At 34.6% G+C, this 27693-nt stretch overlaps 1 protein-coding gene across 1 annotated transcript; it reads left to right on the forward strand.

Moving 5' to 3' along the window:
* The first annotated feature begins 1757 nt into the window (after nt 1-1757).
* On the forward strand, nt 1758-27682 carry LOC128198918 (uncharacterized). The gene is made up of 3 exons (XM_052886648.1): nt 1758-2128; nt 8022-8043; nt 21959-27682. The coding sequence occupies exons 1-3, from the start codon at nt 1973-1975 to the stop codon at nt 22090-22092; spliced, it is 312 nt and encodes a 103-aa protein (XP_052742608.1). The 5' UTR covers nt 1758-1972; the 3' UTR covers nt 22093-27682.
* The last annotated feature ends 11 nt before the right edge of the window (nt 27683-27693 follow it).

The raw sequence follows: 27693 nt of genomic DNA on the forward strand, positions 1-27693 counted from the left end.
CAGTTTCACTCGCGTAGTTTCCATTTCCGTCAGAATACGGGAGTAAAAAGTAGCCCATGACATTCACTACCGCGTGACTTTTTAGTGGTAAAAGAACGAAAATCAAAATCGGTTCAGTAAGTTCAGAGATTTTCCCCCTACAATTCCACTTTGTATTTTGGTCACAGATTCGTTGTTTTCGACAGAGGTCCTGCGTTCGGATAGCAGGTCGGGTAAATTTAGAATTTTATATTTCCTAAATTGGCTTAAGTCGGGTCAGGTAGACTTTGGCCGTGGCTAGTTATCACCCTACTGGCAAAAACGTGTAGGTCGTCTCTACCACCATAAGCTCGCAAACCTCAAAGCTCATTGGAGCAGCGATGGTGGGTCTAAGCTCTGTATCCACGCTCCTTGGGGGTAAAAAAATATCAGTTATTTTATGTAATAATTATTTTTACTTCAATAACACAGATTAAAGAATAATAGGTAGATACAGCGCACAGAACATGACGGTAATCGTAACCGTTCCATAAACTAAATTCAAAAACGAACATATTATCGAGTCCGTACGACATGAAACGTCGCATCAGTAATTTTCAATATTATTCAAGAAAAATGGCCTCTTATGTTTTTATATTATTTTAAAATGATCATTATATTAATTTACGTAATTGTTCTTAGTGTCAAATACAAATTATGAAAAAAGTTTGTATACATGCGGATGTCAAGGAGATGCGTGACGTGTTTTTTTATAGGTTTTACCGGCTTTACCACGCAGCTTACTTGTAAAGACTCGTTCTGGATGGTTTTGGATTGTTCTGTGTTTAGTAAGCTAATAATTGTTTATATGTATACTGCCCCGCACAGAAAAGCTTTAAGCTTCTCTTTTGTTTCAGCCCTGTGAAATTAATTAGCTAGAACTTAGCTCAAATGTCTCAAACACCTGTGACATAGCTTTAACTTGAAACTTCATTAATCTTTAGTTAAGTAGCGGGTTCTACACTGCTCATGAGTAGGTGATTACGTCTAATCTCTTCTCTACGGTTAGTCCTAGTAGGTAGTAGGTACAGTCGCCTTCAAAATTTTCATTTTTTCCGAGTAATTTAAAATCGAAATTAATAGTCAAAAATCATGATGCCGCTAATTAAAAAAAATACAATATAAATGTTTTAGTAGGTAATTATTCTTATCTTTATAAAAGGTTAAAGCATTGAATTTTTATGCCAGTATACGTAGGTAAGTAGGTATATTTACCTTTGCATTTTGGACGAAGCGTACGGCGAAACTTGATTTGTACCTATGTAATTATTTCCTAGCAATAATTTAATTAGTTAAAAAAATCTAATAGTTGTATTTATATTTAATATATATTTGTCGTTGTATACACGTTACGAAGATATTTTTTTTGAGTAAATTGGCGAATGAGAATATTTAGGTATAGAAAAGGCATTTTTATGCTATAATCTGAAGCTACATGGAGTTGGACATATTCTTAATATTAATAATCACATCACATCATCTTTCAACTTTGCACGCTTTTCAGTAATTTGTACTAAGTAAAAACAAGTAGGCCGTGGTTGTCTGTTTGACAGAAATGATAACATACGCGTCAAAAATATAGTTAGCAAAACCTCTTAATTACTTATAACAAGTATTTTCCATTTAGTTATATTTGTTGATATTCATCTCTAATACAGATGTATCTTTAGCTGACTGTACAACAGCTATCATGAGCGCATGATCAGAGCACAGCCCGGAACCGGGTCAGTACCTAACGTATCACTGTGCTTTCTACACGCGTTCCTCGCTACAACATTACACAGTTATGACTGACTATCACAAATTCCCGCCAAGGCGCTGGTAAAATCCACAGACTTTATTCCACGATCCATAAACAATTGTGTGCTATAAAAACTCTAACTTATTTATGACTCGCGCGCTTGTTTCGTTATTGTGAATAAAAACCACCTGTGCCGCCTTTTTACACAACAAAATGAGGGACGAATCCGACACTATGAATGAAAGGATAGCAGAGTTCAGAAGCGATCCGGAGAAACTTCGCCAGGCTACGGAATTCGTAGACGAGCTGATACAGCAGGCTAAGAAAGAGGCCGAATTAAAACAGAAAGAGAAAGAAAAAGGCAAATTCGTAAGTATCAGTGTGTATTAATATGGAAAAAACAATAATAACCCAAAGTGTATGGAATTGATAGGGCGGTAAGTGTTTATAATGGCGTAGTGCTACGCGAATAGCTTTCTTCGCAAATGCTGTCGCTCTTCAACACGTTGAGAAGTTTATTTGCATGCTTACCACCATTTTTCAATTTCACTACCGAGCCTCATATAATTATGTAGCGCTTTTCCCTAACAATGTCCTTATAGCTCGACAGTACGAGCCTCGAATTCATCTATGTCTCTCTATCTAACACCATACCTGTAGAAAGAGGAGAGAGATTAAGTAGAATTCATAACTCACTCTGTCGAATTATAAAAACATCGTTAGAGAATAGCACTACTGAACTGTTACTAACTACCGACACTTTATCTACTTGAGTAGCTACAAATAGAAATAATAACGAAACCATCTTTATTCTACAGTGATTTTTTTCTTATAGAATTTTTACCGAAACCTGTTATCTAAGTTGTAGTCTGGTTTGAATATTTCTTTTATCTACGACGTAACATTCTACTGAATAGTCCGGGTAATCACTAATTAGTCTGTCAAGTTTAACTGCCCACATTCTCCAGCTAGCGCAAATCTGGGACGTGGGTTCCAACCACAATTTTATAGGAACGAGCTATCTATCTGTATTATCAATCTTAAGTCTTGAAGGTTTGAATCTCCCAAGATACCAACTACTTTAGTGACGTATCTTGTGAGATTCAACTATCTTCTAACCCTCGGCCTCGACACTGGCGAAATTTCTACACTCGTACAAGCCCACGAAAGCTCCTGTAGTAAGTACCTAGTGTTAAGGAGCTTACTAGAAGTACATAATCGGACAAAAGTAGCGTCAAAATAGGCGTAGACGTCGTGAAAAACTGAAAACTGCAACTTTTCGTCGGGTCGGTTCGTTTATCTGGGACTACCAGACGCCCACGACTTCGTCAGCGTGGATTTCAGTTTTTCACAAATCCCACAGGAACTGTCGCACTTTCTTTTAGAACTTTTAAACGGAACCAATTCTGCTATACACGATGTTTGCGAAACTTTAACCGTTTACTCAATAGGAAAAAATCCTCCGATTTTGAAACATTCTTCATTGGTGTTCTGCTCTTATTGGTCGTAGCATGATAGTATATACCTTTCTCGATAAATGAGCTATCAAACAATGAAATAATTTTTCAAATCGGACCAGTAGTTCCTGAGATTAGCGCGTTCAAGTAATCAAACAAAGAAACTCTTCAGCTTTATAATATTAGTATAGATAGGGATGTCATTACAGTCATTACGTCGTTTTGGATGGTGCCAGTGCCACGATGCTTTTGTGCTTAAAAATGCTGCTGAAAACAAGTGAACTATTAATACTCACTATTGCTTTTCGAAAAGCATTTAATAGTTTATTATTACTACTTAATATAAATTATGATATAAATGCTATTAGGACGTTTGTTGATAGAAGAATGTTGATCCTTAATTAAACTTTTTCAGGCTTTTTTTCAAGGATTATGCATAGCTTTCTGGTATGCGATGAAAGCTTAACTAAACAGTACTAAAACTAGCAAGATACAATTATAGCATAGACAGTTGTGTACCTAAATCCGCGGCTTGCTGTGTATCCTACTTTTAGTGTGAGATCTTAACTTTTCAAGGTATACTTAGACACTTAAAAGCCTTAGCTTAGTTGAGCCTAAGGCCAGTACCTCACAAATATTGTAACTTTTCAAATAAAATCATATTGGATTTGGAAAGACGTAGAAGCTTTATGTAGGTACTTAGAGCTTTTCGTTTTTTTATACAATTGCAAATAAATAAATTGAATTGAATTGAATTGAATTGCTATTCGGTAAGGATCTCATGTAGGTACTACGTTCTGTACTAACTGAGGATGATTGTTCTAAAATTCAATCACAACAAAACAAGTTATATTTACTGAGATGTTTTTCTTTTTGTTCATTATCTTCGTAACCCATAGCATCAACCCATAGTAGAGGAAGTGATACGAATTATATTATATCACACAGTATAAAAAAATTATGCTTAAATATTTTTTTTATTTCACTTTGAAAATGGACAAACAAAACATATATGTAATATGTAATTCACGCGACCACTCCCGTTACTTTTATGCGCGATCACTGCAGGGTTAAAATATTGAATATATAGGGTTAAAAGCTTGAATATACAACTGGATATACATTGCATGTTAATAAAAAGCTTGTAAAAAGTTTTATTATTGTTTATGACTTACGCCTACGCCATCAACCGTAGAGCGTGCGATATCGATCAAACAACTATCTCCCTCGAATAGTTATATTTCAAAGTTGTTATCAGATAAACGAGAGTCGATCGCCGTCCACTAATCTCATAAATATTGCCGGCTATCAATCGGCTCACTAAAGGAGGTTGTCATCATACCGACAATGCGTACCTATTTCTTTATTTGCAAAATGATTGAAATATTTTTAGCAGACTCAAAAGTGATTATAAAAATAAGAAAACTAATGTCGAACAAAGGTTATGATTCACCTGAACAGTCAGGACAACTTAATTAACAAATCAAACTGCAACCAAAATAAGACCCTAGAATGGCAGAGAATGACCTTGAGTGAAGTCACGCACTTGTGACCGATGTCTGTAGGGTTAAAGGCGCCTTTGACAGATATCTAACACTCCCCTTTTCCACTCAAGTCAGTCTCCCCGCCTATCCCAAGTAACCCATAAAGAATTACACAACAAGAGATGTGGACGGCTCGAACGCCACGAGCACACTGAAGCCGTCCGTACCGCAAGTCGTTGCAACGCGGCGATAACATATTATAAAACAAAATCCTCCGCCGCATCTGTCCGTTCGTTAATGATGAACTTGAATACTAGAGTTGTTTATACAATATTATACAATTTGTCAAGGTTCTGTGGAAATGAAATTTAGTTGAAATATGCATTTTGAGATATTCAACTTTTGTAGAAGGTTTCTACTCGGGAGAAATCGCGGGCTTAAGCTAGTTAATTATATTTTAGACTATATTATACCTATAGGTATGATACTTAGTTACTCGTAAAAGCAGAAGGTATTAATCTATACTTATAATAAATCTTTATAAAGGTTAATTCTGTACATGAAATATATTTCCAAAATAACTATGGGGTGATTAGTGATCGATACTAATGCCAAAAATGTAATCAGTAAAATTTTTGTCTGTCTGTCTGTATGTTCGTTATAGAAACAAAAACTACTGGACGGGCAGGTTACAGTATACTTTCCATCACGCTACGATCAATAGGAGCAGAGCAGTGAAGGGAAATGTTGTGAAATCGAGAAAAGTTACTACATTTTTACAGTGATACTACTGTAATGGCTGAACTAAAGAGGTCTAAGGGCGGACGAAGTCGCGGGAGTCCACTAGTATTAAATAATAAAAAAACAAATTCAAATAGACTTTACGTAAGCACTTTTGAAAAGTTAAGTTTGACAGTGAGTAGTGATTCTACCATCGGTTGGGAAATCAGATTTTGTCGAGAAGAACCAGAAAGAAACTCAACAATTACAATTTTTATTAAATTTTTTAATCTGTTATAAGCAATGATCATTTTATATTATAGATCAGTTACGTCCCTACAAAATCACCGCAAATGTGATTCCAATAATCCAAAACTTAGCGCACACATGCACAATTTTGTCTTTAATTCTATTATTTATTCATGTATATATAGTTTTTACACTTCCTGAACACACAACTCGACATTGTAGACGATATTTAGTTATTATTTGTCTAAATAACATTCGTTGTTGACCACAACTAACATTGAGATGAGGAACCACTTTTGAGCGCCTCATTTTTCATGACTTAGTAACACATCTAATAGTATTAAAATACTTTAACATCATTGGTTACGTTATTAACCCTTAAACGGCTCACTGCTGAGCTCGAGTCTCCTCTCAGAATGAAAGGGGTTAGGCCAATAGTCCACCACGCTGGCCCAATGCGGATTGGCAGACTTCACACACGCAGAGAATTAAGAAATTCTCTGGTATGAAGGTTTCCTCACGTTATTTTCTTTCACCGTTTGATACACGTGATATTTAATTTCTTAAAATGCACACAACTGAAAAGTTGGAGGTGCATGCCCCGTAACGGATTCGAACCCACATCCTCCGGAATCGGAGGCAGAGGTCATATCCACTGGGCTATCACGACTCTTCGGTTATAAGTACCTAAATACCTACCTACACGTTTGTACATATAACAATTATAATAGTAAGTTAGTAAGTAGGTAAGTACCTACCTAGTTACGAGTATACCACACTAGAAGCTAATTGTTTATACGTGTTCTGGGACCTAAATCGATTCTGTTTAAGTCTCTATATAGCTCCGTTTGTAAACTTCGCTCCGGGAACCAATTAAACTGTATTGGAAATTGATTAGGTTTTATTGAAATACAAACTGTTCAGTTAAAATTAATTGTTAGGTGTGGTTACAGTTAAAGCAAACGAAGGTAATTACCTATATGAAGGTGACTTGTTTATCTAAGAGTACGTATGTGCCTGGGGACCCTGATGGTTAGTAATTAGTACAGATATTCTATTTTCGGAAGACAGTATGACTTTTGATGACAAAATAAACATAATAATGATAAATTATTTAGAGATATAGGGGGAGGTATGTGACATCGAACCCGTTTACCAAAAATCGTTGCTTTCAGGTCCGTTTTCATTAAATTACTAGTAGTCACCGCGCGGTTTCACCTGCGTGGTTCCTGTTCCCGTAGGGATACGGGGATAAAATATAGCCTATATATAGCCTTCCTCGATAAATGGGCTATCTAACACTGAAAGAATTTTTCAAATCAGACGTAGTTTCTGAGATTACTTAGCGCGTTCAATCAAACAAACTCTTCAGCTTTATAATATTAGTTTAGAAAGGTGTAGGTACCTAATTACTATTGTTGAAATAAAATAAATTATGGTGCAGCCGCGTAAAGTACAATTTTAGTTGAGTTTTGTTTTACAAACATGTTCTGGTAATTTATGTTTTCGCCTAACTCTACTTTAAGTTTGGGACATTTTAACCGACTTAAAAAAAAGGGAGGAGGTTCTCACGGAATTTTGTTCCTTTTTTAAAATTATAGAACTTAAACCCTAAAGTAAGTATAGTAGATACTTACGCGGCCTTTATGTAGACGAGTAACCACAGCAAGACTTATTATTACCACGTTCCCACCTTTTATCTACCTACTTTTGGCTGGTGGGAGGCTTCGGCCGTGGCTAGTTACCACCCTACCGGCAAAAACGTACCGCCAAGCGATTTAGCGTTCCGGTACGATGCCGTGTAGAAACCGAAAGGGGTATGGATATTCATCCTCCTCCTAACAAGTTAGCCCGCTTCCATCTAAGACTACATCATCACTTACCATCAGGTGAGATTGTAGTCAAGGACTAACTTGTAAAGAATAAAAAAAAAGAAAATACTACTGAACCGAATTAGATGAAATTTGGAATTGAGATAGATTATAGACTGGATTAGCACATAGGCTACTTTTTTCTCGGAAAAGTTAAATTAAAGCAACCACGGAGCATGCGTATAAAACACAATTATTTCTATTCATAAATTCTAGCTTAGAAGCAGTTTAACAAAAAGCCGGGAATATCCAATCTTGGTATTAAAAAAAAGTTCATACATATTAAAAAATCTTTTAATTAAGTTTCTAGAAAACAACTTGAATTTTCGTCCTACAAAAATACGATGGAACTTAATTATGTATTTTCTTTTCATCACATTTTTTTTCTAATTATGAATTGCCAGCTACTGCATTCAAAAAGGAAACTAATTTAAGTTTGTAAATAGAATAACATTTTAATTCGCTCTCTTTTTTGTTCCAGGAATCACAAGACTCGGGAACGGGTGAGTAGGAGAAAATCAACGCTTTTCTCTACAATTTTCTTGACTTTATTTTTTGCCAATTTTTTATACCTGCCTACTTTTTTTTAAACTTTCTTATTTTGTAGATTACTAATTCTTTAATCCTATTAATTTTATAAACGTGAAAGTGGATGATGTTTGGATGTTTGTTAATCTTCTGACGGCCTCCGTGGCGCAGTGGTATGCGCGGTGGATTTACAAGATGGAGGTCCTGGGTTCGAACCCCGGCTGGGCCGATTGAGGTTTTCTTAATTGGTCCAGGTCTGGCTGGTGGGAGGCTTCGGCCGTGGCTAGTTACCACCCTAACGACAAAGACGTATCGCCAAGCGATTTAGCGTTCCAGTACGATGTCGTGTAGAAACCGAAAGGAGTGTGGATTTTCATCCTCCTCCTAACAAGTTATATTAGCCCGCTTCCATCTTAGACTGCATCATCACTTACCATCAGGTGAGATTGTAGTCAAGGGCTAACTTGTAAAGAATAAAAAAAAAACGGCGCAACTACTGAACCAAATAATAACTAATAAAATATTGATACAATATTTTATTAGTTATTATTTTTAGTGATAAAGTTTTACGTAAATATGAAACAACGAATTCGTTGTGATCTCAGTAAGTTTTCTAAATATAGATCGTAATAACGGAAGTTGTTTAACCCGTAAATAGGCAATAATTGGTTTTGTTATGAACCTACTGTCTAACAACATAATTGACGTTAGGTCGAGAACACAATATCTACTAAACTATTATACCTGTTTACTTGTTTAAAAAAAAAATAATGTGCTTACAAAAACAATCTAATATTATACAGGCTCGGGAGTATTTCCCATAACTACATGGTTATATTCTTTAACAAAAATCAATGATTATTTTATACTATAGATCGGTTACGTCCCTACAAAATCACCGTAAAAAAGTGATCCGATTAATAGGCTACAACACTGAGCGCACACATGTATAATTTTGTCTTTAATTTCATTATTTATTTATGTACAAGTTTTTACACTTCCTGAACACACAACTCGACATTGTAGACGATGTTTAGGTATTATTTGTTGGTAAATAACGTTGGTTGTAGACCACAACTAACATTGAGATGTGGAAATTTCCTCATTTTTCATGTGCTAGTAACACATCTAAAAGTATTTAACATCATTGACAAAAATTAATTTAAAATGTTCAAGGATGTTGTGTGTTCTAAAATGAATATTTTCAGAGTAAATAATATTTATTTTGTAAATAGATCTTGAAATGTGTCCCCTAAACGAATCCTTATAATAATGACGTATTTATATTTTAAAATGCAACGATGTCACTTTGTTACCTAATAGGCGTGTGTTACATGGATAGTCGGTATTATTTGAATTATTTTGTATGAAAATATATTTTTTTTGTTTTTGTTGTTTATAAAATATGAACTATGCAGTTCGGTTCTTAAAAGTGGTCTCGTTAATGCCTTGAAGTTATGGAAAATACTTTCGAGCACCCTGTATAAGCGAACGTTTCTGTGTATATTTGTTACTCCTTTGCGCTACAATTACTGAACTATTCATCATTATTAAGGTGGTGCTATCCCCATAATGAAATTTGGCGGTCAATATGCGAAAAGCTTCCCAGTCTTCCACAAGTTGTGATAAGTCGAGACTGCAGGCCAATTCACTAACTCTGATGTTTGGACCAACTACCTATTGTTAGTCATTCTTAAGTCACGTGCTTTCGTATTCACTATTTAATGGTAGCTGATCAAATTGAGATTACTTATGTATACGTAAAAAATATTATCCGGTGCCTAATGACAACCCTTCGTCCATCTCATATAAGTATCTAGATGACATTGCCCAGTTGACATGATTTTTGTTTGGGCCTTACGGAATACGAAAAATGCGGTTCTTATTGAACTCCTCTCAGAATGAGAGGGGTTAGGCCTTAGTCCACCACGCTGGCCTTATGCCGTTTGGCAGACTTTACACACGTAGGGAATTTAGAAACTTCACAGTTAAGCAGTTCCTCACGATGTTTTTCCTTCACCGTTTGAGACATGTGATACTTAATTTCTTAAAATGCACATAGCTGAAAAGTCGCAGGTGCATGCCCCGGACCAGATTCAAACCTAAACCCTCCGAATCGAAGGCAGAGGTCACATCCACTGAGCTATCACGACTCACAGCTGTACTCGTATTCACCTTGGATAATTTTGAAGTCACGTATTGAGTAAAATAAAAAGTAATAAGTATCTACCTATTTTTGATCTTCAAGAGTTATGTTCGTGACCTTTATTCGTTCTCAACTTGCCATTGTAGATATATTTTACAAAATTATGTATAAACACGTCATGTCACATCACATTGCATGTCACACTGTATTTTCTCAGAACATGTAAAGGTGCTGACAGACATGCAGCATTCACTTGTAACAGAAGAACGAGCCGAGCCAAGCATAGAGCCAAATATTGCTACGAACATCTTGAGAATTCTAGCGAACGCTCTTTAATAAACGATGGTTAATTCTCTAAAATATTCAATGTACTTACTAATTAATTAATCATTGTATAAATAATATGTGTGAATTGATTATTGTAAATTAAAATGTTAGGTATAATCCATTGTATGTATTATACTACATACGATTTATTAGGATTTTATTGTAATTTCTGACCTACTTGTACAATAAAATGTAACTATTAAAATAAGCATAAATTAACTAAAACTATAAAATTAAAATAAATTACTAACTAATACTTAAAAATTCTTGTTAGGTGTTTTTTACCCGACTGCAAGAAGGGTTATGTTTTTCGCACGTATCTTGTATGTATGTTTGTATGTATTGAAAACAGTCGGGACCTGTAAATAATGTGAACGAAAATCATTCTATTCAATATAATAGGTCACGACTATTTTCTAATTGCTTTCTACACTTTTGGACTGAGCTTGTTTTTTTTCTTTTCAGTTTTTGTATAATTTATGCAGTCGGGTTTTTTATTTGTTTAATTAATTTATTATAATGATAGGTATTGCAAGCTGTAAGGCGGAATTTGGTGTTTATTTCAATAAGATCTGACTGTAAGCTGAATTCGCAATAAATAAATTTTGATTGATTGATTGATTGAAACGATGACAGAAGCTTGGCACGGAAAAAAACTGAAAGCAAATCTGCTCGCTAAAATGTTCTCCTATTTTTCTGTGAACATTCGCACGAATGCTCATTACAAGTGAATGCTCTAGTCTATCAGCACCTTTAGGATATAATTTATGCATTCTTATTTCTTACCAACACGTAGGTGTAGGCGCCTCTGAGTTACGTACGACGATGAATTTGCATGCATGAGCGCGGAAATTTATGCGAGTTACGCATGTATGGCTGACCTATTAAAGGAAAATGTGATGTAAAATTACTGAATAGCCACTTATAAATAATAATTATAAGCTTTTATTTAACTTTTTTAATCAAGAACACATTTTTTTTGTAAAATATTTTTTTTCAAGTAGGAAGGATGCAATTTATTTCAGGTTCAATCTGTTGAGTTGTTGACTCTGGGCTTTCTTTCTAATTGATGTCACATTAAATCCCATATACCTATAGCGTACTTATGTAAGTACGCAAGGTATATAAGATTTAATTTGACTTATTCCCAAAGATAGCGGATCTTTTGGAGTATGAGCGGGTATCATCATAAATGTTTTTAAACGTAACTTGCACCTGTAGACCTTATAAGTAGGCCTAACATGCGACCAACTACATACGAGTATCTCGTAGTTGGTCGTAAAAAAATTTTAATAAAAAAAATTGAACCGACTTCAAAAATATAAAACATACTGACTAAACTAAAAAGCGAAAAATAACATCATACTAAGTTCTATCTATCGTATTATGTACTAACTGATGATCAGTTTGAAGGCGGTGCTAGTCCAATGATGTATTAATTCAAGCCATGTAAGATTTAGGTTTTTCAGACAGTGTTCTTTCATGTAATTCTTTCAGAAACGGCTTATATTAACATAACACCGGTTTACCACCGACTTCAAACGGATCATCAGTAATGAGTAGGCCACACGTCAGTCACAACGCATTTAGTTGTAAAGTCCTCATCAATACAAATAAATCAAATCCAATCACAGGGTAGTTACTGTAAACAGATGAGGAATTTCATTAACTGACCTTCGTCTTCATCATCAGACCCTAATGACAGTCACAATCCATCTAGGTGGAAAGTCCTGATCAATACAATTAAATCAAACCCAATCACAATGTACCAACTGTAAATCGTTTAGGAGTTTCAGTACCTGTCAATTGTCTCCATCGTCAGACCCCTAATGACAGTGATAACCTATCTAGGTGGAAAGTTCTCATAAATACAAACTAATCAAGCCCAATCATAAGGTATCTACTGTTAACCGTTGAGGAGTTCCAGTACTTGTCCTTCGTCTTCATCATCAGACACCTAATGACAGACACAACCCATCTAGGTGGAAAGTACTCGTCAATACAAATCAATCAAGCCCAAACACAAGGTAACTGTTGTAAACCGTTAAAGAGTTCCCTCGTGTGTCTTTCGGCTCCATTATCAGATCGACTCCAGACCTTCATTCAGTTGTAGTTTTTTAAAGTGGCTAATGGAAAAAATATAAAACGCTATAGTTGCCCCTACGATTTTTGAAAATTCCCCTCAATTTCTCCAGGATCCCATCATCAGATCCTGAAATGGTGACAATGGGACTACCTCAGGAGTAACACTACCCTTTCAAACAATAAAAGAATTATTCAAATCGGTCCAGGCGTCTTCGAGTAATCAGGTAACATACATACAAAAAAATAAACATACAGACGAATTGAGAACCTCCTCCTTTTTTTGAAGTCGGTTAAAAAATAGACAAAATGTCGCCAATGGCGGTGGATTGCTCCCGGTGTTTCTTTTATTGCAACGCAATGAAAGATAAAGAAATATGAGATATTCTCGGTTGCACATGCTATTGCACTGTGTATTGACATTTGTCTCTTTCTCTCCACGATATGGACTTTGGTCTCATGTTAGGCCTAAAGGTTGCTGCATATACTGTAGATAACTAGCCCGGAGTTTAGATGTTGGCAACGATACTTTATACCTACTATAGATATGTTACGTGCCTACAAAACTATGGCAAAAAGTGATCCGAATTAAGTACTCCACTGAGCCTACATATGCACAATTTTGTGTTTACTTACTAACATTAAATATTTAAGTGTATACAGTTTTTACACTTCCTGAACACACAACTCGACATTGTCACATTGTAGACAAAATTTAGGTAATATTTGCTTAAATCATTTCGTAGTTTACTACGCGACTAAATGAAATTAAGACAATTGGTCACTATTGTGCGCCTAAATTTCGACGCGTTAGTGACATCTCTAATAGTACAAAATCTTTGGATGCCGGTGGTGTTACACCCCCGTGTCTCAGAGATCACGTTAAGACGTCAGTCACGATCATTATCATTAACATTTAATGATTCTGATGATGTTGATGATGATTTATTCATTATTATTATATTATTCATAATGAAACTGTTGAGCAGTGAGATGAATAATAGGTTCATTATTCATGTTGAAACGACGAATGGTTCGCACTTAAGTTGAAAGACCTTGTCGAATGAGGCGAGCACAGACCGAAATAGCGTTTTACATCATTGTTCTCAATGTCAGAATGAAAAGAAAATGTGGAAAATCAGATAAGTGATACAATACATAAATATACTTAAACAATACACAAATTGCTTAGCCGCAAAGTAAGCCTATGTTATGGTCACTATACTTCGTTATCAACCCATATACGGCTCACTGCTGAGCTCGAATCTCCTCTCAGAATGAGAGGGGTTAGGCCAATAGTCCACCACGCTGGCCCAATGCGGATTGGCAGACTTCACACCACGCAGAGAATTTAGAAAAATCTCTGGTACGCAGGTTTCCTCACGATGTTTTCCTTCACCGTTTGAGACACGTAATATTTAATTGCTTAAAATGCACACAACTTAAAAGTTGGAGGTGCATATGTCCCGGACCGGATTCGAACCCACGCCCTCCGATATCGGAGGGCTCTCTATCACGGCTCTTCAATTACTATACTTAGCCATAACGATGCTCCGCGCGCTCGATTTCATACTCGCGCAGTCCTTCCCTCTTAACCGCGCACACGACTTCACACCTGCGCAGTCCTTTCCCCCCGTCAACCGCATATCATGGGAGTGTTATCAACGAACTTGCCAAGCTATAGCAACCAAGGTTTGGATCCTACAAGTAAAATAGATATTTCTAAACTTAACATAATACATATACAACAATATTTATACCATCACTTAACAATAATTATTTGTTTGACTTTGAAATCCCATGGTAATGAAGTTACCATGAATTTTACAATAACACACACACCATTTAATATTGGTTTTTGGCCATAAGCACGAATATCATAAAATTGTGCTAATTTAAAAATTATACAATTGAAAATTTACTAAACAACGTGTCCCTTGCAATGTGTTATTAATTCATTTGCGCCAACCACACACTATCAAGATTACCATCAAGTCTGCAGCGTTCTTAGGGATGTGGAGATTGAAAAAATATCGGCACCATAAATGGTAGGTACCTAATGGTTATGGTTTTGATATTTTTTTCACTTGCCTTGACCAATGTGTCACTGGCTTTATAGGCAATTCGTTCCACTTTACATTAGGTGGGCAATTTACTTATTCTGTCAAAAATTCATTTAGACAGCCTACTTTTAGTGGCCCACTGTAGGGCAAGGCCATACAACTTAGTATAGAAAGGGGATTCGAACCTTTAAATTTAGCCCAACATCATCACTCCGCTGCCCGTGATATTGTTTGACTATCGCTATGATGTTGATAATAATTATGTAGAGAGACGGCTTAACACGATTTCCGATGTTGCGATAAACGTGTAATAAAACTGTCAAAAAAAAAATCTGTACCACAGGAAGATTTTTCTAAACCACATTGTGTATATGCGATAATATTTTAGATTGTATCGTTACTTGTTTGCACGATTTACTTACTTCCTAAAATCATATTAGGATTGCATTTAAGCAGTAATTTGACAATGTAAGAAATGCAAAAGTTAAAATTGCAAGTGGAAGGACACAAGAAGAGAGGCCAAAGAAGAAATGGTTGAAGTATGTGATTTAGGATATTTGTGTCTAGAAGGAAACTATGCTACTCTTTTTAGTCACAATAAGTACTCATGGTTAACGAATACACATAGAATTATAATTGTACCGAATCATAAATCTATGCGAATACATTATACATTGACATATTGTGCCGAAGGTTAAGGAGCAAAAAATACAAAAAAAAAGTGGTTTTACACGGATCTAGGTTACAACATCCCGAGTTCGTGAATACATTAGACTATTTTATTTTAATACCTAATCTTATCAGAATGATCTTATTTCAATGACAAGCAACCGATAAGAAGGTCAAACAGAGTTATCTTAATGTTTAGTGATAGGCAAATAATAAACAAACAGTATGTAAGCCCATACTTTTCTATAGAAAACAACTATGTTTATCTATTTCATTTCGTAGCTGCGTCATCGTTGAAAGCGCGGTTGTTTAGAGGATTGAAGAAGAAAGCATTGTTGCCGAGAACACAATATTAAAGCGAGGAAAAATTACGACTAAAGACGTTACTTTTTATGACCAGCTACGTTATTTCACACCCACTTACTAAAAAAGGTTGTAAAATTTATAAGAGAGGACCCTTGATTTTCTTGGAACATTTGTTTGATGGCATATTTATTAGATTGACAGCCTGTGATGATCAGCTGGCCTATTCACTAATTTGGTCTTTAAATTATGATGCATGGCTAAAACTTATGTGATACAACGTCGGGCCCCTCTCTCAACGCGCGCTGCGAGCAGTCGCGCGCGCCGCCGCAGATTGGATTTTGCCGCGTTCCAAAGAACCAGCTCGTGACTAAGGGCCCCGCATGGGTTCGAAACTAGTCAGTCATACTCCGACGTTGTTTCACATGAGTTTCAGCCGTGTTTCATAATACATTAATGTAAATAATACTCTCGATGGTTTAAATTCTAAAAGGGGAATGCCCACTATTATTATCATCACTATATATTTTTATACGGAGGTATACCTGAGTTCCCTGGTCCGACGTTGTATTGGTCGGTGGACATTGCCATTTCGTCCCTGTTTTGAGATCTCAAAATATACATACATTTAAATGGTTATAATATTAATATTAGTTTAAGAAAAACTAGCGAAATCGAAGTTCTACCATGATATAATTTAAACGTATTTGCAGATAGGTAGTGTAATGTGTAACACAACAGTGTAATGAACTACGATGAACAAGAATTAATCTTGAGTCTTGACTTTAAAATGCCCTCGTTGTAGGTGGTAGTAAAAACGGAATGCAAATTAAGAACAATATAATACACAAATAAATAATACTACACACAACAAACCGATTTCGTAACGGTTATGTTTTTCCATCATGATGTAGGTACGATTTTCGCTTCGCACGCGAATTTTTACGGGAAAATTACGGAATAATAACCCTTTTATGTCGGCACATATCAGCGACTGTTTATATCACGATGTCAGTCACAGCCTGAACAAAAACCTCGTACTGAATACAAAATGTTCTCGTTTCGTATTGCGAGAATGGAAATGCCGCGTGAATATTATCCGAGCCTATGGAATTGAGATTCTTCGGTTGTACTTCTTTATCTAGATTATCATATTAATGCGGTCGTTGGTGTAAATATATTGTAATTTTATATTTAGAACGGGATTGTTTATTGTGTTTATTATTTAGCCAAAAGTGATGCTAGCATAGAATGGAAAACGAAATACTAAACGTGAAAGGTATCATAACTCATGAGAAGTGGTCTTAACTGTCCTCCGTCTTCATCAGCTGACCCCCTATGTTGTCACAATCCATATGGGTGAAAAGTTCTCATCAATATAAAATTAATCAAGTCCAAACACAATGTAGTTACTGTGAACCGTCGAGGAGTTCCCTTAACTGTCCTTCGTCTTCATCACCAGACCCTTAATACAATTACAACCCATCTAGATGGAAAGTTCTCATCAATACAAATTTATCAAGTCCAAACACAAGGTGGCTACTATGAACCATTGAGGAGTTCTCTTAACTGTCCTTCGTCTTCATCACCAGACCCTTAATACAGTCACGACCCATGTAGGTGGAAGGTGCTCATCAATACAAATTAATCAAGCCCAAACAAAAGGTAACTGCTGTAAATTGTTGACGAGTTCCATCGTCTGTGTTTCGGCTCCATCATTACACCAACTCCAGACCTTCATAAAATTGTAGTGGTTTAAAATACCTTATGGAAACACTAACAAATACACTAGCCGTCTCTATAAGTTTTGAAAGTTTCCCTCGTTTTCTCCAAGATGCCATCATCAAATCCTGACATTATAAAAAAAATGGGACCACCCTGGAACCTAACCCTTCAAAACAAAAAAGAATTTTCAAGATCGGTTTATAAATGTCGGAATTATCGCTGGACATACATAAAAAAAACATACTTAAAGCCGAACATAGAACCTCCTCCTTTTTGGAAGTCGGTTAATAAACTAGGTACGTACTTACTGGTAGCATTAATTTTATGACGTCAAAAGATAGTGAGTGTGTGTGTGAATGTTTATTACAACGCTGTAACTAAAGAGCTGTGATAGCCCAGTGGTTATGACCTATTCGATTTCCTATTCCTATTAATCGAATAGGAATAGGAAATCGAATAGGTCCTCCTCCTCCAACCACCTCCACCTCCAACTTTTCAGTTATGTGCATTTTAAGAAATTAAATATCACGTGTCTCATAAAACGGTGAAGGATAAAAGACTCAGGATAGCAATATCCAGGACTAAAAAACTGTTTCTGAGGGTAAAAAAAACTCTTGAAACCTACATAAATGAAGAAAACCGCAGCATAATGTTAATAGACAATGTATATTAATAAACTTCATTAATGAAAAACGATCGAGTAAATAATATCATGCAAAATTATTTATAGTCTGCTCAAATTAGTCCATCCCTCAAGGGACGAACGGGACGGGAGGCAGGGCTGTTTTTACGTTCAATAATAATAATAATTAATTAGGTCATCCGTTCAAGAAATGCCTCCAAGCTTTATTAATAGCGCAGTTTCTGTAGAACTAGTGGACGCCGCGCGGTTTCACCCGCCTAGTTAATGTTCCCACAAGAATACGGGCATAAAATATAGCCTATAGCCTTCCTCGATAAATGGGCTATCTAACACTGAAAGAATTTTTCAAATTGGACCAGTAGCTCCTGAGATTAGCGCATTCAACCAAACAAACATCTTCAGTTTTATAATATTAGCATAGATTGGTTATTTTACTTATTATTAAGTTTTGAGTCGAAATTAAGTAAAGGCAAAAAAAAAATCAATTATCTCTAAGAACTAATCTAAATCTACGTGTCTACTATCCTTAACCTAAATGTTTTGGAGACGTCAAACTGAAATGCTAAATATCTTAGCTAGTTATAAGTAGGTATACGTTACACGGTATATGTACGTTAACTATACGTTATACGTACGTCTTTGCATGTAATTGTACGCACACACACGCAGGCGAAGCTCTAGCTAATGTACCTATCTATGATGGGCATGATGTACTCTATTAGGTACATCAGACCGAGCCTTACCTTATTTTTTTTTCTTTCCTATCCTTAATTACATAACACTCGATAGAATCGAAGTTTATTAACCTTTCACGAAAAATTCCATTCTAACGAAGTAAGATGCCGATAACAATACAATTTTAATTTAAGAATTTTCCGAAACGTGAGACGAAAACACGTTGTTGGTCATGCTGGATTTTTAATAGGGTAGTTGACGGAATAAGATTGCCTTCATTCTGTCGAACCCTCCTTTACCTAATTGAAAAACCATCAACCACCACCATTTGCCATAACAATGGGGTGTAAAGGGGAGACTAGTACCAGTCAGCCTCCGCAACTGCCAATCTCACTTGCTCTTGTCCTGCAGACTGACTGACGAGCCTCTGGCGACCGATAACTATTTTCAACTGGCTGAATTTTTGATAATGATCCTTTGAAAATTTATATAGTAGACCAAGATCTATGTCATCATCATCATCATCATAATCAACCCATATTCGGCTCACTGCTGAGCTCAAGTCTACTCTTAGAAAGAGAGGGGTTAGGCCAATAGTCCACGCTGGCCCAATGCGGATTGGCAGACTTCACACATGCAAAGAATTAAGAAAATTCTCTGGTATGCATTTCCTCACGATGTTTTTCCTTGACCGTTTGAGACACGTGCTATTTAATTTCTTAAAATGCATACAACTGAAAAGTTGTAGGTGCATGCCCCGGGTAAATAGGGTCAATGTAAACTAATTTATACATAAAAAGCAAAGATTGTCTGGAAATTTGCAAAATAAATGAGATTATAAAATTTCAAAATCTATTAAAAATCTTTTATCATAATTAGATGAAAATTCATACAGTTTTAGCTTCCTTACATTAAATGTGACATTTTTTAATATGTTAACTATAAACATAAACGCACAAATAACAAAGATATTAGTATTTTTGTTTGAACGCTCAAACAAATCTAACGATCATTACATTACCTACGACGTCATTAGTTCGTGCCATTTTGTATGGGGCGTTCTTCAGGAATCCGCGGCAGCGCCCTTTACATCCTTGTAGCTCTGAAAGTAATGATCGCAGATACCCTGTTCCTTTTACAAAATTGCTTTACTATTAGCATACTCTTAATTTATAAACAATTTAAAAAACTGTCATCATCCCTTGCGAGTTATAAAAATATCGTTACAGAATAGCCTAGCTGCTTTTACATAGGTAGGTACTCGTATAAATATAGACATATAATAATAGCTGGAGTATTTTGAACTAAGGAAAGGTCGTAAGTCGATATAGATACAAGAGCTCTCATGAACATTTTCATGCTTGAAAGAATCTTCAGTACTCGGTGGGTGATTCGTGCCTGAAAGCATCCTTCGCAGCCAGTTTCCACAGTCGGTCGATCACAAGTCTGAGCTTTTGTCTGGCGCTGGGGGATCGATAATTCACCCCCTGTATATTCTACAGTCCCCACAACAGCTAGGGTTGTACAAAATGTAATAAATACATTTTAGATCTTCATACAAGTTTATGAGGTAGGTATTAAAGTACATTTATTTATGTACCTAATTATGTAACACTTTTTGTTTTTTGTACAATAAAAAAAAACCTACTGATTTACGATTTTTAACAGATTACTACTACTAACATTAGAATGAAATTTATTTATTTTAGTCCGTGATTTATTTATTTAAAATAAATCAATGGATTTGAGATATAATGAATGTATATACAGACAAACATGTATTTGGCAATTGCTTTTTGTTTATATATACTTAATGTAAAATATTTTAAACATGCACATAAAATATTCAATTATGAAATAAGGATTTATTTTTCGCAATACATGTTTTCATAATGCATTTCTAAAACTAAAGTGTCGCAATATTTTGGGCCTTAAATAATTAATTACTTACGTTCAATAAAGTTAAATATAATAATAGTACTTATAGCTAATATATCTATTATTAAGAATTACTTATTTACTAAAAATAGTGACAAACTAAATACTCAGTCATCTCTATGCATTTTCAACAAAGACTAAATTATATTTTTTTAAAACAAAGAAAGTTTCACAGTTTACGCCCTCGCAGAAAGGCACCTAAATGTTCTTTTTAATGATACTCGCAGTTATACAAAGAATCTTAACAATTTATAGAACTGTAGGAGTCTTTGGAAGCTGCCTAGTTGAAGAAACATACTTAATTTTTTTAGTCCAACTAAGACCATTTTAATTACGATTAATTGAGCTGATACCTCAGTTATTTCATATAAAAATCAAAAGGGATTTGACATCCCTAAATACACAGACAGGGGAGTGATGAGAGGGGCCAACCCTACAGCCGTAATGATGAAAATGCAGGTAGACACGAAAAGCTCGCGTTTTTCAAAGGGGGAATATGACGGTCACTGCTTTTCGGTCTTTATTAGCAAATGCTTGCTTTATCGGTAGAAACGACCTACTATAAAAAGCTTTTTAGTTTCTTTGGTATGTTTAGGTATTTATTTACTGTAATTTTTTCTAGCTTTTGTGTTCTATTAGGTCTTGCCATGTTAACGGTTTTTTGTTTTGGTTGTCTTTTTCCAAATTTTTATAAACCTTAAGTTGTTTATACTTACTCGTTTGTAAAAGTAGCCATATATATTTTCTGGTTCAGTCTTTTATATCAAATCTTTTTCTGACTTACATTCTCGTAGATAGGTAGGTACTATATTCAAACGAAACGAAGTCTTAATTTAGTCGCCCTCGACTACGTCCGCGTCGAATTTTCACAAATTCCGCGGGAACCATGGATCTTACCGACATGAAAAGTAGCCTATTTGTAAACTCAATAACCTCCTCTGTCTTCGTGTAAATATCTCATTAATGTCTGTACCTACAGCTGTACCAGAGATTAGCCAAGATAAACAGAGAAGATGAGACAGACACTTTCATTTTATTTATATGTACTTACTAATACGGGGATAATACATAGCCTATAGCTTTTCTAGATAAATGGGCTATCTAACAGTAGTAAGTAGTCCCTGAGATTAGCGAGCAAACAAACAAACTCTTCAGCTTTATAACCCAAGTACCTAATTTATTATGATAGTGTTTGTAATCATAAACCTTCCTTTTGACTACGCCTCGGATAGAGGCAAAGTGTCGTACTCCTACGTCTTTAGGCGGTCGCTTGCCACTGCTGGTCGGTGCCTATATTTAACACACTTTTTTTTTTCCAGGTAACTTAAAGAGGAAGTTCGGTCGCGCCCGCGGCTTCGTGATCCGCATGTTCGACGCTCTGTGCAACTGTACGCAGACTGCCGCAGCCGCCGCGCGTACTACCGCGCGGAACAACCCGTTCGCTAAACGCTAAACATTTCTCACATACATTCAAACGATAGGGTAAAGATTTAAATGGGACAACTTCTGATTGGATGTTTAAGATCTAATGCGCGTAGAAAGAAATCAGGGATATTGAATAAACTAACATAGAATCAATAGTTCTACGGTAAAGGGTTCAGACTCGTCAGAGAGGTTGTGATCCGATCCCTGCCCGCTGAACTATCGATATGTACCCCACTACTAACACAGTCTCTTCTGACTACTTGGAGATGAACGGGAATATTGGTCATATATAAAAGATATGGCAAATATTCTAAAAATAAAAGAAATTTACAATACCCTAAGTTATTGCAATCCTTAGGATGCATCATTAATTAACGTAATTAACGTGGTCATGTGACCATCAAAGACTATGATTTATCGACGATAATGCAAATGACAGTAAACGGTTATACATTGTAAATATGTTAAGGCTGATCGCACACTGGCTTTTCAGTCGCTTGGAATATTTTTCAGTTGCTAGTCGCTATGGTGAATGATAACTTATTTATTTTACCCGGATGTTGTACTACAAATAATCTTAATATTGAAGTCATTGATTGTCAATAAAGAACATTTTAAATACGTGATTTTCACAGATGGAAAATTCAGTTCAATAACTATTTTAAATTAAAAGATATATTTTTTCGCTGCACCTATATCTATAGGTACTTTATTTTTATGATACTTATCTTGAGAAAATATTATTAATTACAAGGATAAAAGACTTCTTTTTTAAAAAAACCACCAACCAACTGAATATAAAATGTAAGATATTAAGTCGATATTACGACATATAACCAGATGACAAGTATGAAAACGCTTCTAAATTCCGAATTAAGAAAGAAAATTAAATAGACATTAATTATAATAATTATTATTGTAGCAGATAAATACTACCTAATGCTAAATAAATAAGTATCTTTTGTCATCTGTATATTTGGTAGAGATAGTGTAGAAGCACTCTATAAATTGATTATAAAAAAGTATTGAATAACATTTCTCATTATCATTACTAATAGAAGTCATATAATGCAAATGGACGCCTAAACCAATGCCGATGATTTATGGCACACATTGTGAAGGAATTATGAGAGTAATAACCCTTTTAACATGGCTTTCGCATCAAACCAGTTGTGTATGTATTTGTACCTTTGTTTATCATCTGTACACATTTCCCATGAAGGTTATTTATGGTAATAAATAAAGCTGAAACGTAAAAGAGTATTTACTGTGTGTACGAAAGAACGACATTCAAAAATATATTTGAATAAAAAAAACATTTTTCAAAGGGAATTGGTACTGTGTTTAAGTTTGACGTTAGTGTAAAATATTCTTTTGTGTTCAGAAATTCTGAGCTTCATTTACGTAATAACAATTTATTATTTTGAATATCTCTCAAAAACGTTTTAGACAATTTTAATTACGTGATTTGGTCGATGGCTGTAGAAAAAAATCGAGCCACGGGCCCATACAAAATTACCCAATCACTCAAGCACAAATATTAGACTATATTTTTAAATACTACCTACCTTAAAGTACCTAGTAGATACTTGGTTACCTACTTGTACTCGATAGGTACTGTTAGTTATATTTATTTATCAATATGTAGCTACCGAATCATCGAAAATAAGTTAAAAAATAATAATTTTACCATTAAATCTAAAGTAAGTCCCTATTTAAATATTTCATCAACTCGTCGCTGGCAAGTAGCGGAAACGGAAACAATGATTTCATAGATTTTTATTTGAATAAAACTGCACAATAAGTAATTCTAGAGCCTCAATAGCTCGGTAAGAGCGGTCGGACTCATCACCGAAAGGTGATGGTTCGATCCCTGCCCTGTTGGTCTATTTCCCACTCCTAATACAGTCTTTACCGACTAGTTGGAGAGGAATGGAAACAATTGCAATTTCTATTTATAGTTATTATTGCGGTCACCGTTACGATATGCATAATTATGAATAGTGCTACGGTTGCTACAAGTTACAAAACACCACGCTACGTAGAGCCCAGTGGCGTAGCGTGCCTTAGAGGGCTCATCGAAATTAATAGTTGGGGGCGGCAAATTCCGAAAAATCCCGATACTAAAAAGTATTTCATAATGCAGACTTATGTTCAAGATTGCCGTTGAAATAATCTCATATAATTGAGGGTCAACGATCATTATTCATTGATGAACTTTTAAATAATAATGAGAAATTTTGACAGTTGCTAGTAGTAAAATCTGTCAAAATTTATTTACAGAGCGATTGTTAATGACCCACCATGTAGCATAGAATTCTATAAATAAAGATACATAATTTTTTGTCTACAAACGAAACTATAAATTCGGTACATTTTGAATACAGAAGTCAATTTGTCAATGTTTGTATCTGATACATTGGCAAATAAAATTGTGTATTCGAAAAACCGAGGCATGTACACTAATTAGAAACTCGCATATATATTTTTTTATAATACACATTTAATTTGCCGCGCGACGGATATTTACTTTGAGGCAACTGTGCAGTTTTAAATGTACTTAGGTACTTATATCATGGAAATTTCAATCAAATACATTAGAAAAAATGTCCGGTTAAAACTGCACGTCTATAGCACGGGTTACAATTCACACGCGTTGGGAACAGTGGCGTAGCTTGGGTTTTCACCGCCCGGGGCCCAAAAGTTAAAATATCTTATTCTAATGTATTGTCCTGATTCACATTGAAAATCGAGATAAATTTTCGACTGCTTCGGTATAAACGGAAAGAGCCCAACATTACTACTACGCTTTAAAGATTGATGAAATGTGTGCTACATTATTTTTGTCTGTATAATGAATTTTATGGATTTTCAAACTAAATAAAAAGCGCTTGCCGCCGCCTCTTTTTTGCATGGGGTAATGCCCGACCTAACATCGCTATGCCATTGGTTAATTTGATGCTTGATTTTCGATATCACCGACAAAGGAATTGGTCCCTGATTGTCATGTACCATCATCATGGCTGATATAATAATGATTAATTTTTGATTTTGTCGCCTTCTTGGTATTGGCAATAATATATGGATATGGCGAATTTTGTAAATATTTCGTTATTCGTAGATTGTACCTATTTAATATTTGTGTCTTCCTTGAGTCTCCCTTATCAGCGTAATAGTGTAACCTAAATTATGATCGGTGTGAAGACGCTTATAGATGTAAACTATATGTTATATATTAATTGGAAATATGTAGGTGTAATTGTAAGTATATAAGAAAACATATATTCTAAAATTTTAGTTCTCACTACTCAGTAAAAATTTAGAATTTTTGTCTGTTTATTTGATGATTACTTGTTTGTTTGTGTAATAAACTCAGTAACAGCTAAACCGATTTGATTACGGTTTTCACTAATGTTATGTGGTGAACTTGACGCATTATCTTATGTTTATTTTATTAATATCGATTCACTAACGAAAAAGTTACGTATCACCTTAATGATTTCTTTCGGTAAAGTACAGTCAGTATAGCGATAGCTAAAATTTTAGTATTCACAGTGTTTGTAATTTTAGACCAGAAAAATATTTAGGTACGCGCTTACTACAAAAAAAAATATCTACCTACATATTCTTTGTATCACTAGAATCATCACTAACATAATATATGTATAACTCTTTGATGTATTATTCTATACAAGTTTATACAAATCTTTACGAATTATTAACAATTTACTTTTCTATAATATCTATTATTTATTTATCTATTATACTTACTTATCTTTACAAAAATAAGAAAATTATATATTGTCTTTGTGCTTATGGCACGATAAAATCAGAAATTTAATAGGAACGACCACAAATTTTCTGAATCTATACCTCTTTACAAAAAAAAAAATAATTAGTATAAGAAACGAGGATATAACAATTATATCATTATGAATTATGGTGAAATATATCATTGTGACTGTAATGTTTATCAAAATTGTAGTAAGTAGACATAATATTAGATCTTTTGTAGAATTTGAATAAACAAAATTACAATTTCGTTAACGATAATGCCGCTTTTGAGTGCACAAAACGAAGGTTTCATGTAATAAATAAAATATAATATTAGGTATAACTAAGTAATTTTTTTTTAAAATAATTCATTATTTTTAATATCTATACCAGCTAATTGTAAATTATTTTTTGCTTTTGTACTAAAGGTTGTGTTTTTATCAATATTTTTTGTAAATAATTATAAAAAAGTTTTTTTTTATATTATATTTTTATAAATGTTATATAATATTATTTTAAAGAACACTCCACACTATAGCCGGTGGCCGGATATGGTATTTTTATTTTTGCGTACACACCAATCCTAATTATTGTTTTTACGTGACACGAAACCAAAAGGAGTGTGGATTTTCATCCTCCTCCTAACAAGTTAGCTCGCTTCCATCTTAGACTGTATCATCACTTATTAGGTGAGATTGTAGTCAAGAGCTAATGAAAGAATGTATGATGTAATTATAAGTAACTTTTTGCTGTCCACACAATCAATAATATTGTCAATATTATTTACAATAGTATGTTGGGTTTATTTCTTTACTGTGCCTGAAGTGTATCCACGGCAGTATAACAGTATTATTAGGGGCAATTGGCAACCTTACACAGTAATATTGTCAATAATATGCACAATTTCCAGTGCGACTTCATGTCTTTCGCTTCATCAATATTTATATCTCCACAAGCAGTGTGTAAATGTTACAAGCACTGTGTAAATGTCACATTTATGTACTTGTGTAAATAATTTACACCTTAACTACATAAATGCGAATGTGAATTTGTTTGTTACACTTTTACGTTTAAACCACAAGATAGATTTTCAAATTGTTTCACCAATGGAAAGCTACATTATCAGCAAGTAATTTAGTAACATTTTGTCTCCGTCGTCCTACGTGAATGGGAACTACACGGGTGAAACCGGAGGATTCTGCTAGTACGAGTAAAATATAAACGAAAGCTGCCGGCTTAGATGTGTAGAGTGCTTAAATTAATGATAATAATCGTATTCCTAGATTAAGACGGGAGCTTTTAATAAATAACGTTATTACCAGTGTCTTAAAATATAAAAAATGTATCAATGTAGTGAAATGATTTCGGTGTCAAAATTATAAAATAATTTGATTAAAGCAGGTGTATCTATAAAATTAGAGCTCCATTCACACATTTTCGCGTCAAATTAATTTTTTACTTTAAATTTTTTTACTTTATATATTTAATTACGAATACTTTTTCGAAATGCATTATGATGAAGTAAAATCAGCTTTTATGACTTTAATGTACAATTGACCCATCTGAATGAAAAAAGCGAATGTGGTGTACCCACCTAACCCTAAAATGGGTAAGGTATTTTAATTATGTTACCTATTAGGCAGGCTTAAAAAGATATATGTACTGTAATTGAATTCTGTATATTCTACCTGTTACAGTTAGGTAGATATATGTAAATGTGTGAATCGATCTATGTGTTAAATGTAAGTTAATAAATAAATGTTCAATGTGATATCCTGCCTGTACCACTTCCTATGTGATCCGACTTGCGATTTCTTCTATGAATATTAAAAATGATTTTGTGATTTTGCGTTTT

Source organism: Bicyclus anynana, chromosome 17 (assembly GCF_947172395.1).
Source record: "Bicyclus anynana chromosome 17, ilBicAnyn1.1, whole genome shotgun sequence".
Taxonomy (NCBI): Eukaryota; Metazoa; Arthropoda; class Insecta; order Lepidoptera; family Nymphalidae; genus Bicyclus; species Bicyclus anynana.

Coding starts and splice junctions, on each gene's coding strand:
- LOC128198918 (XM_052886648.1), top strand. CDS start 1,973: ATGAGGGACGAATCCGACACTATGAATGAAAGGATAGCAGAGTTCAGA. Junction 2,129..8,021: donor AGAAAGAAAAAGGCAAATTC/GTAAGTATCAGT, acceptor TTTTTGTTCCAG/GAATCACAAGACTCGGGAAC. Junction 8,044..21,958: donor ATCACAAGACTCGGGAACGG/GTGAGTAGGAGA, acceptor TTTTTTTTCCAG/GTAACTTAAAGAGGAAGTTC.